This window comes from Heloderma suspectum, chromosome Z, assembly GCF_057233095.1.
Source record: "Heloderma suspectum isolate Gila_16-S chromosome Z, 16-S_ref, whole genome shotgun sequence".
Taxonomy (NCBI): domain Eukaryota; kingdom Metazoa; phylum Chordata; class Lepidosauria; order Squamata; family Helodermatidae; genus Heloderma; species Heloderma suspectum.
Window position 1 is genome coordinate 17,765,960 of NC_139476.1, and position 11,915 is coordinate 17,777,874.

At 50.7% G+C, this 11,915-nt stretch overlaps 1 protein-coding gene across 1 annotated transcript; it reads left to right on the forward strand.

Annotated features, from left to right (window-relative positions):
- The first annotated feature begins 3,021 nt into the window (after window positions 1-3,021).
- LOC146333808 (vomeronasal type-2 receptor 1-like) lies at window positions 3,022-10,984 on the forward strand. Its single transcript, XM_084825714.1, has 7 exons — window positions 3,022-3,245; window positions 3,685-3,904; window positions 4,982-5,818; window positions 6,400-6,516; window positions 6,747-6,887; window positions 7,498-7,569; window positions 10,889-10,984. Exons 1-7 carry the CDS (start codon window positions 3,022-3,024, stop codon window positions 10,982-10,984), a joined length of 1,707 nt encoding a protein of 568 aa, XP_084681840.1.
- Window positions 10,985-11,915: the final 931 nt, after the last annotated feature.

The window sequence follows — 11,915 nt, forward strand, 5'->3', positions numbered from 1 at the left end:
GCTCTCCAGGGTTTCTGGCAGGAGTCATTCTGTCCTCCGCAGTCATTCTGTCCCCACCCCTATCATGCCCCCGGAACACACGGACCGCTCCGCCAGGCTTTGGCTCCGGCACAGTCAGGATTCCCCACTAGCATTTGGATGGCTTAATAACCATCGGTGGTCACACATCGTGCATCTCTTCTTGGCCAGGACCCCGTATTTCCTGGGGTAGCGACCACAGTGGCACCTGGACTGGTTTGGCATCCTTGGTAGAATTGCCATAGATCGGCCTTCCCCCACCGGGTGCACTCCAGATGTGTGGAACTGCAGCTCCCACCATTCCCAGCCATAAGAGCCAATGGTGAAGCTGGTGAGGAATGATGAGGTTATGGGCCAAAGCATCTGGAGAGCACCAGTTGAGGAAGGCAGGGGAAGACAATGCCGTGTGTAGCCTCAGGGGTGGCCAAGAAGGCTGAATGCTAGGTATCCACGGCAGGGGGAATGTCAGGCACCTGGACAGTGTGGCATCCGAAACAGGGTTCAGGCTAGGGATGTACAAAAGTCACTTACCTTTTTGAAGGGTGACATTCATGGTGGGGGGGAGGCGCTCCATCCCTCCCCCTGAAATTCTGGCCGGGGGGAGGCGCTCCGTCCTTCCCCCCCTGAAATTCTGGCCGGGGGGGAGGCACTCCGTCCCTCCCCCACTGAATCCTGGCCGGCCGGCTCCGCAAATGGCAGCGGCCGTAACCGCCACCATTTGCGTCCCTGCAGTCAGCCATGATAGGCTACATAAATGTTTACGTAGCCTATCACAGCTGATTTAAAAGAAAAAAAAACATGTGTACGCAAATAGTGGCGCCCATGGGTGCTGCCATTTGTGTACGTGCTTTTTCTCCCCCCCCCCAATCAGCCGTGATAGGCTACGTAAATCATTACATAGCCTATCACGTTTGTTGTTGTTGTTGTTTTACTTGGAAATGGCGGCGGTGGCAGCCGGTCGGAAGACCAGCCGCGCTGAACCGCTGCCAAACCGCCGCTGGGAGCCGCCACCGCCAGGGATATTCGCTCAAGGTAAGTCCCATCCCGGGGGGTGGGCGGGGGGGTGGACTGTTTCTCCACCAATTTCAGGGGTCGAATGCGTTGGCATTCGGCCTCCAAGAGGTTCGTGGAGAAATTCTCTGACATCCCTAGTTCAGGCAATATGGCATCCGAAGTCCAAGGGAGGGATGGGCACACTCACTGGAGTCAGTGGTCCATGCCACTCACTGGGCCCTGTTGGTCACCCGCCATTGTAAGGCAAGCCATGTGAGCCACCAGGCGGTCCATGGAAGCCCAGGAAGTGACATCCCCCCACCCTGCGAGCCACCCTTTGGTGTGAAATTGGAAGCTCTGCTCTTTATGTCAGCCAACATGTGCGAAGAGTGGAGGCCATTGGTAGCCCCATAGACACAAAGTTAGAGGCTTGAACCATCTAATTAGACCACTTGCAGCTGTAATGCTGAGGAAATGGGGCTGCTTCTGGCCACCGTTTTGCACGAGTGGCGACTGACGTGGATGGCAGAGCCTCCGTTTTTAAGTGCAATGGCGGTTCACAGACAAGCGGGGATCCCTGCGTTTGCCCGACCGGGCATGTGCCTGGGCAGGCAAGCGCCGGGATCCGTGGCCTGGCATCCAGGGGGCTGAGATGGCCGTGCACCTTGCAGCCTCTCCTGGAAGAACGTTCCGTATCTGACCGGACCCCACCCACCCAGGGCAGCAGCATGGCGGGTGCAATTTCAGGCCTCCCCTGGCCCCCAGCCCACCTGCATTTGCTCATCCCTGTTCCAATTGCTCCAGGTGATCCCGCTACCACCTCCGGATCTCCACCTGGCATCACCTACCATACTCTGTGGCCCCTGGGCGCAACCAGGACGGGCCACACTCTGTCCACAGCTGTCTGATGCAACGGTTCTGCCAGCGGTGCGGCTCAGGAAGCCACCAGTGCACAGCGAGGGTAGGACCAACTTCGCCAGGCTGAGCGAGCCAAATGTCTTCCAGATCCCCTTCAGGGCCTTCTCCCTTCCAAAGCCCCCGGGCTGGGGGGGCCTCCTGCAAAACGGTTGCTTGCTATCTCTTTGGCTGAGGGGATCCCTTCCTGGGGATGGGCCAAGATCCACACCAGCCCCCACCCCATCACGCAAGCTGGGGCAAGCCTCGGGGCCACACCGTGGTCCACCAGGAACGCCCAGAAAGCAAATCAGACTGAGGTGGGAGGTCAATTTCTGCAGGCCAGAGACCTGCAGTGGCCATGACAGAGACGTTCTTTGCTTCCAGATCAGCTGGACGAGGCCATGATTCTCCTGAGACACACTGTGAGCCCATGGCCTGGCTGAGGAAGAGCCCAGAGAGGGTCTCCATTGTAGTTTTTATGGAGACCGCGTCCCTGAACCGCCCACGACCGAGGAATACACAACTCTCGGGGCAGAACAAGGAGCGGAGCAGCATGGTGGCAGTGTGGGCAACGCAATCATGCAGACTTATGCACGGGGTACAACTCTGCCACCGCAATTCCTCCCTTTCCCCAGCCATCTCTCGGGGGAAGGAACTTCGCACGTGCCTGGGCTCCATCTTGGATTCCGGTGCTCGACTTTACGCAGACCGAAGGGCCGAACGTGATGACTAACGTGAACTCCACCTGCCCCACAGAGAGCCAAAGAGTGATGCAAACATGTTTTTCACCGTTCGAGGTGCAAAGGGAGCCCAGCGCTGTGGGGCCCTGCTTCTTCCTCTCCCCTGGTGTTACCAGGGTAATGACAGTAATTCTGCAGGAAGCCCCCATGGATTTCCATCCAGCACGTCAACAACAGAGAACTCCATGTCAACACTTGCTTCACATGAATACGCCCTGAGCCCTTGCATGGGGGCCTGGGTTAAGGTCGGACCACTCAGCATCTGCTCATTGCTTGCCAATACCACATTCCCCTGCTGGAGCCTGTCTAGCCGGCTCTCCTTCAGGTTCTGCTTGGACGCTGGACCGGGAGAAAAAGCCTTTTCCTACCGAGGATGGTTCAGCTGCTGCTACTACTGCTGTTTTGGAACTGGACTCAGGCCACGCAGGCGATGCTGAGGACCACCTGCCTCTTGGCCAGGCCTTATGAAGTGCGAGAAGACTATTACCAGCCAGGAGACATCATTGTTGGTGGGAATCTACCGCTTGGCAATGTTTTTCCTAAAGTCCCAGGGGAACTATTGATTCTAGGGCCATCGCAGATGGTCGATCATCCAATGTGAGTTTCTCCAAGATGAATCTGGGGCAGATGTCTGCCTGCTTCTCTTTCAGGCACCTCAAACCTGCTTTGCAGACTCTTCTTCAGAGTCAGGCTGGGCTGGGGACCTGGGGAGACTTTGCCAGTCCAGATCCACATCTTTGCAAACCTGGAGAACAACTGACTTGCACCTCGAGGGCGTTTGGTGTAAGGGGGGCAGGCAGAGCTAGGCAATAGTCTGGTTCCATGTGAAGGATCTGGCAGTGACAAAGACATGTGTGTGTGTGTGTGAGAGAGAGAGAGAGAGAGAGAGAGGGAGAGAGAGAGAGAGAGAGAGAGAGATTGTGAATTCTTGGGTTTTGGCCTGAAGGGCTAGTCTTTATTCAGAGATGGTTATCTCCTTCTGCTCTCACAAGTGTCATTGGGAGCCCACCGACACTCATTGTCCCTCTCACTGCAGGCCAGTAAGCACTAACAACCTGCAGTACCTTGCCTTGGCATTTGCCATCCAGGAGCTCAACGAGAACCCAGCTCTCCTACCCAATGTGACCCTCGGCTTCCGCATCTATGACCACAGCAACAATGGGAGATGGATCTACGTGAACACCTTGACCCTGCTCTCCACACGGGGCCAAGCTTTCCCAAATTATAAATGCAACAGACGGGATAAACTGCTCTCTGTTATTGGGGGTCTCGAATCCACATCCTCACGGCAGATGGCGTCTCTAATGGGCATCTTCAAGATCCCTCAGGTAAGCGGGTTCTGCAGAACTCAGGAACACAGAGATGCAAAACCCGGTCTCTGACAACAGTCTCTTGCCCATGCAGTGGGTGTGTGGTGCCGCTGTGTTTCCTGGCAGGAGGAGGTGACCTTCCAACTTCGGTCAACCTGCCATATAGTACCCTTGGCGGTAGCCATTCATCTTAGGTCACTGTGACATGGCTAAACCCAGCCAGCAGTGGGATTTCTTTAGAACAATACCATTTGGATTGGGAGACACAAAGAGTGTGGTGACCCCTTAAAAACTCGGAAATGAACAAGGTTTCCAAAACTCTGTGTTGATCTGGCTGCCAAGACCAACTCAGCACACACAGACCGCCCCCACACACACACCATCTAAAACCGGTCAGTGTTTTAGGTATGGGGACACTTTTCCATACAAAATAGAATTATTTTCAGCCATGTGCCTTAGGCTGTTAGCAGAAGGGTTTTTCAGTGGGGCACTTTGAAGGTGCCTGATTCAGCCCCACAAACATTGTGTCACATGTTGTATTCTGTGTCCCCCCAACCATTTCATGAGCTGGGTTTCCAGGTCTCTTTGTTGCTCTGGGTGCAACTGACCCACACAGCTGCCATGTGTTGATATACTTGAGTTGTGCCTCCTGAGATAATTCTGTGGAATTTGGGAGGTGCTCAAAAGACCCCAAGTTGCTTGTGAAGGATCTTTATTTTTGCTATACTCACCAAGGCCCATGCATTGCAATGGTAAGAAGTGTGTTGGCAGCCCTGACATTTGGATGAAAACCACACCCGGGGGAATCTTAGAGGGATCGCAGAGCTCCAGCTTTCCTTGAGTAGTCCATTTTTGAAATGACCGTCTTCCTACAAGGTAACACTTCAGGCCTCTGACGTAGGCCTTCGTCCATGCAAGCTTACACAGTGAGAATGGGCTAGTCCTCGAAATGCCACAAGCCTCTTCGTTGTTCTTGCTGCTATGGACTAACTCGGCCACCCCCCTGGCAATTCCTTCCTACAGCTCACGTTTGGTGTCTTTGAACCTATCCAGAGGGAGAAAATGGTCTTTCCTTCCTTCTTCCGCATTGATCCCAATGAAATGCCTCAATTTGAGGGCTTAGTCAGGCTGCTCCTGCATTTCCATTGGAACTGGATTGGGCTGTTTGCTTCCATGTTTGACTGTGGTGAACATTTCATCCAGACACTGACACCACTGCTCAAGCTGAATGACATCTGTGTGGCCTTCATCCATATGATCGACGCGACGTATTTTCCTCTTCTATCAACACTGCTCGATTCTGATGCTTGGGCTGAGTTGCAAGTGATGATTCTCTTCGGGGTGTCCGAGACCTTAGAAAATCTTGGATGGGCAATGGCATACAATGAATATTCTACCAAGAAGACCTCATTTAGGAAGGTTTGGATCTTCACACCACATTTGGAAAAGGTGGCAATAAGACCCCAGTTGGGCCAACATGAACTTACAAATTTCCATGGTGCTTTGCACTTCACGGAACACAGCAGGAATGTCCCAGCGTTCAAAAATTTCTTATGGGCTTTAGATCCACTCCAACCACAAGGAGACGTCTTTCTCCATGATTGGTGGGAATATGAATTTGCCTGTACGGTCCTGAAACCAGGCCAACCCTTCCACTGGGGACACAAGAGGTGTAAAGGGGAAGAGAAATGGGAGGACCTGCCAGGCCACATGTTTGATACGAGCATGACCAGTCGCAGCTACAGTATCTACAATGCCGTCTACTCCGTGGCACACGCGTTGCATGCCAGGGCTTCATCTGAATCTCAACATGCATGGATGGGGGATGGCAGGAGGCTGCTGAACGTCCAGCCATGGCAGGTAACATCCTCCTTCAGAACTGGTTCTCTCATATAAAGTGCTGATTTTTTACCATCCGGGACTGGAAGTGGTTTAACCATCAGGTACTGGAAGCAAATGGAGATACTGGGAGAAGCTGTATTAGTTCATTCTAAAGTTCCTAAGGAAAAGATTCCCCATAGATATCCTTGCAGGGCCACCATTTCCCTGGAGCGAGTTTAGGAAGAGAGTAGACAGCAGCAGAGACTTTCTGTACTTCTGTGCTAAGAATGTGTGTAGGTATTTGGGAACGAGGAGGGACGATTCAAGCAAGCCCTTTAATATCTACTTACATAACATGAAAAATGCCCTGCTCACCACCCCAAATGGGAGTGTGAGCAGGAGAACATGCTCTCCCAAAACACTCACAACTTATCGAACTGGTGCTCACTTTCGAAAATACATGCTTTTGGAAGAGAAAGCAGTTTGCAATTGCGCAACTTTGAAAATGCACCATTTCACCCTTTAGTCTATGGAGGAAATTTGTGCAACTTTAGAAATGTATGCAAATGCGTGATTCATTCCTTTTTTTGCACAAATTTCCCGTTCATGCCTAATCAAAGGTGAGCGCAAATCAAGGAGAGGCAAATATCGGGCTTGTGCTGGTGAATTCCCACATCACTTGTTCCCCCATCCCTATTCTGGAGATGTATATTTTTACAGTTAGTGGCCTAGAAAGGGTGCGTTGGAGCAAGAAGGAACCAAGCAACCCCCCAAAAACACTGGGTAAGCAGCTTCTCACGGCTAGTGCCCAGTGAAGAAGCATCCTAAGCATTAAACCAAACATCACAATGCAGAACCAAGCAATCCCCAACCTGAATGGCAGGCACAGTACGTGAGAAGACTTCAGACCCCCCTCACGGTCCCCAGAACCAGTCACCCCATTTTCTAAGCACCTCTTACATTTCAGATTGTTGGCTCTTTGAAGGCCGTCCGCTTTAACAACAGCGCTGGAGACAAAGTCTATTTCACCGATAATTCTGAGATGTCCTCTAGTTACGATATTGTGAACTGGATTTTCCTTCCAAATCACACTTTTGCCCCTGCGAAAGTGGGATGGCTGCATCCAGACGCTCCCCCAGGACAAGACTTCACCATTAACTCTGACGCAATCATCTGGCCTACAGAGGTGGAGTTGAATCTTCTGGGGTCATGGGAGAAGGAAGGGATGTTGCAGTCTGTCCTTTGAGAACAGAAGTCTTTCTAGATGGGACCAACGTCTTTTTGAGTCCAGGGTGCAGGGTGCTGGTATTACCCAATGGCCAAACACAATCTTTGGAGGCAGGAAGGTCCAGCTTTAGTCCCCACATCTGCACATAGGCTGGGGAAAGGCCTCTGTCTAAAACCCTGGAGAGCTGCTGGAATTCCTGCAGACTATGCCAGACCCGGTGGACCAAGTGTCTGACTCGCTAGAAAGCAGCTTCCAACTTAGATGTGTGTGTGTATGCATGCATGCATACATGCATACATCTCTCTCTCTCTCTCTCTCTTTCTCTGTGAATATATATAATCAGCCTTGAATAAGATAGTTCTGAGTCACTTTGACCCTCCTCAATTGGTGAAATATCTGTCATGTAATGGGAACTTGAGTCATTCTGAGTCTAGCTTGGTGCAATTTCTGTCATCTGGATATCCTGAATGATTTGTCTTCTGCCTTTTAGGAGCCCCCCTTTGCGAGGTGTGTGCAGAGGTGCCGTCCAGGACACTGGAAAAAAGATTCAGAGGAGAAGCCGGTTTGCTGCTACAGATGTGATCGTTGCCCAGAAGGGACAATTTCTACCTGGACAGGTAGCTCAAAGTCTGGGAGCCATGTAGATGTGCAGGATGTACTGAGGCAAGAGTGGAGCTGGGAGAAGAGCGTACTGTAGACAAGGAGTCTGCCATTTCCCCAGGAATGGATTTTTTGGGGTTAATTCCATTCCAGATCGCATATTTCTGTGGTTTCCTTGTTTGCAAAGTATTCACAATTTCCTGAAGAAATCTTCTGTTTCTATTTCTACTAATGCCCGCAGAAACAGTATCTGGCACTTCCTCATTGCCACTGGCTCACCTTTCCAGGGGTACGTTGTCAAAGACCCTGTTTCCATCCTCAGTGTTTTTGGCATCAGGCCTGAAGCTGTTTGGGCGGCACACTGATCCATGCAGATGGCTGGTCATCCTTTTAACAACTGGAGCTCGTAACACCGGTGTCAGACAGATAGCCCCTTTTTCTGTAGTGTTTTCCAGAACCTGCTGCCCATTTCCTACCCCAACTCATGTCCTCAGTCCTCGATCTAAAGAAAATGACAGATGTTGGTTGGTTGGTTGGATGGTTGGTTTATCGGTGCATTCAGAAGGCGCTGAAAGTGACAGATTGTGGGTCAGTTGTAGTTCCCAGATTTTCATTTCTGCTTACAGAACTTGGGTTTTCCTTCATTGCACGCTATTGAGCATGAGTTTGATATCAGGGAGTATCATATGAAAAGAAGGCGTTTTGCCCCTTTTCTGAGTGTGTTCTTACTAAATGTTTTGCCAAAGCTTACAGAGAGGGCCAGGAAAGGGAGTTTCTGCACTTTGGGGTACAATAAACTTCCGAAAGGAGAATTCCATCGACTCCCTTGTGGGCTGATCTGGCGCCAGCATCTGTGTCATGTTCACGGTGCTTCACTAGTTGTTATTCATTGCAGATGCAGTTCGCTGTACTCAGTGCCCAGAAGATCAACACCCTAATGAGAACCAAGACCAGTGTATCCCCAGAACTATGCACTTCCTTTCGTATCAAGAGACACTCGGATTCATTTTAGCAACTCTTGCTTCTTTCCTCGCTCTGATCACTGTCCTAGTGCTGGCAACGTTCATGAAACATCACGACACACCGATCATCAAAGCAAACAACCGAGATCTCACCTATGTCCTCCTCATCTCCCTCCTGCTCTGCTTCCTCTGCTCCTTCTTGTTCATCGGTCAACCCACAAATGTCATTTGTCTTCTCCGACAATCAGCTTTTGGCATAATTTTCTCTTTGGCCATTTCTTCCATGTTGGCCAAAACTGTCACTGTGGTTCTGGCCTTCATGGCTACCAAGCCAGGAAATGTGGCCAGAAAACTCTAGGGGAGACAACTGAACAACTCCATTGTCCTGTTCTGTCCGCTTGTGCAAGGTGTGATCTGTGCTGTCTGGCTGGCAACCTCTCCCCCGTTCCCAAACCTGGACTTCCATTCCCTGGCTGGAGAGATCATCATGGAATGTCAGGAAGGCTCGGTCACCATGTTTATCAGTGTCTTGGCTTACATGGGTTTCCTGGCTCTCATCAGCTTCACAGTGGCTTTCCTAGCAAGGAAATTGCCAGACAGCTTTAATGAAGCCCAGTTGATCACCTTCAGCATGCTGGTGTTTTGCAGCGTGTGGGTCTCCTTCATGCCAACTTACCTGAGCACCAAGGGGAAGTTCATGGTGGCCGTGGAGATCTTCTCCATCTTGGCCTCTGCGGCTGGTCTTCTGGGTTGCATCTTTCTCCCCAAATGCTATATTATTCTCCTGAGGCCCAATCTCAATTCCAAGGATTGTCTAATAAGGAGAAAGATTCTGTGATTTTGACTACTGTAGAGAAGTCACTGTGAATTCATTGTCCAGTCCCTCCCTCACATTTCCCCATGCTATGTATCCTTACAGGAGTCATTGTACTTTATTTTATTTAAAAATACATCTATCCAATCAAGTCCATTATTTCTGTACATGGTTTATTTACTGGTCATATATTGGTTTGTTTGTTTGTTTCAAGTGTGGTGTAGTGGTTAGAGCATTGGACTGGAACCTGGGAAATGTGGGTTCCAGTCCCCACTCGGCCATGAAGCTCCCTGGGTGGCTTTGGGCCACTCACTGACTCTGCGCCTAACCTACCTCACACAGTTGTTGTGAAGATGAAATGGAGGAGGAGACAGATGCCCATGGAAGCTGCCGTGGGTTACATGCAAGAGGAAAAAGTGCAGGATATAACTGTAAGAATAACAAAAGTAATAGTAGTAGGAATAGTAGTAGGAATACTGACAGTAATAATCCAAATATCTGGGACTAGGACTAAGCAGCAAGGTGGCCAAGCTTGCTGATTCTACCAAATCATTTAGTAAAATAAGTTAATTTTTGTGAACTGCCCAGGGAGCTTTGGCTATTGGGGGGTATGGAAATGAATGAATGAATGAATGAATGAATAAATAAATGAATAAATAAGTTGGTATCATTAAACAATCTGGTATAGTTGAAACAAAGAGGGATTGCGAAGAGCTCCAGAAGGGTCACTCCATAGTGGGAAAATGCACATCAACATGGCAAATGCAGTTCTATGTAAGGAAGTGTAAAGTGATGCACATTGGGGTGGGATGTGGGGGGCAATCCCAACATCACTTGTATCCTCGTGACTGGCCATGACAGAGATCTTGGGCTTCTGGTCGACAGTTCAATGACAATTTCACCCCAGTATGCAGCTGCTATGAAAAAAGGCACATCCCACGTTTTCCAAGGCATAATTAGGAACGGGATCGACTTATCTATGGGGATGGGAAAATGCTGCAGGGCATTGATGGTTCAACATACTCAACCCCCCCTGCCCCGATCCATGACTTTCTGGTTCAGGTCAGGCCAATAGTGTATAAGGACAGTAATTCCTCATCTTCTCAGGCAATTTCTGCCGATTCAAACAAAAAGGAAAGTGCAAACTTCCCGGTTACACAAGATTCTTTGTGAAACTGGTCCAGAAGTATGCCTTATCATGCACTTGGGAATTTCCATCTACGCGGCACTACTTTCACCCTTCACTCCCTCACAACTGCACAGCATTTCAGCTTCAGAGAAACTTGTGCTGGGACACACTCGCGATTGACTGCAGGCTTCCCTAACAAACTCCGCTGTGCCCTTTGTTTCCAGTCCCTGATGGTAAAAAGTCAAGCAGGCACTTCATGTGAGGGAACCAGTTCTGAAGGAGGATGTTGCCTGCCTTGGCTGGATGTTCAGCAACCTCCTGCCATCCCCCATCCATGCGTCCTCCTAATCCGCTTGTGTGTCTTCTTCCTCCCAAGGTGCCCAGCCCAGGAGTGGCCACCTCTAAGAGGGTTGCTGGGTGTCTCCTGGGCTCAGGGGATCTGTTCTGGGTGCTGAGCCAGGATCCACACTAACACCCCTCCTTGTCCCTCAGTCTGGGGTAGTCCTCATGGCCACAAGGGGAGCCCCGTCAAGACACTAAACCCCACTCAGATTGAGACGGGGTGCAATTGCTGTAGGCTCCTGTGAGAAAGGTCAGAGACAGATGTTAGAGACAGATATTGCAAAACTGTGGATTTTTTTCTAGCATACAGGACTGATATCAGAGCTGAAGGATTAGAGGCCTGTATAATGACAGGAAGGTGGGAAGCACAAGTCTTTAACTACAGGAAGAACTGGAACCCATATGATCTCCACAGCTGAAATCACTCCACGAGGCAAAACTGTGCAACCTATGCAGTTCCGCCCTCTGAGATTTAATAAAAAAGTCTTGAAGGAAGTGGTCTTACATGGCATTTGATCATGGGTCTGTCGACGCCGGTGGTGTCTCCACCAGGGGTAGGTGACCTTCTGGGGGGCTGTGGGCAGACCTGGCTGATTCAGAAAGTGCCTTGGGCCCTGCCAGAACATGGGCATGTTGCCACTGGAAGCATCAGCTGGCTGCGTCCTGAGACTCTCATTTCCTCAGAATGTCCCTAAGCCCCGCATTCATGGAGGAAGAAGATGGGAGCAGTTAGAGCCCCTCACTCTGGTAGGAAGGGATCCCAGCTGCCCCTGAGAAATCTTGTTCTTGGACACAAAAACCAATCCAAGCGCGGAAGGGTGGGGCACCTTGGCAGGCACCAGGAAAGGTGTCCTGGGGCACAGGGTTGCCCACGGGTGTCCCATCGCCTGCTGCTGGCTGACACGGACTGGCACTGGCTCTCCAGGGTTTCTGGCAGGAGTCATTCTGTCCTCCGCAGTCATTCTGTCCCCACCCCTATCATGCCCCCGGAACACACGGACCGCTCCGCCAGGCTTTGGCTCCGGCACAGTCAGGATTCCCCACTAGCATTTGGATGGCTT

Bases quoted from the DNA above. Each gene is read 5' to 3' on its own strand.
- LOC146333808 (XM_084825714.1), top strand. From the start codon at position 3,022: ATGGTTCAGCTGCTGCTACTACTGCTGTTTTGGAACTGGACTCAGGCC. The intron at 3,246-3,684 runs GTGAGTTTCTCC...CTCTCACTGCAG, and splicing joins CAGATGGTCGATCATCCAAT to GCCAGTAAGCACTAACAACC. The intron at 6,888-7,497 runs GTGGGATGGCTG...TCTGCCTTTTAG, and splicing joins ACACTTTTGCCCCTGCGAAA to GAGCCCCCCTTTGCGAGGTG.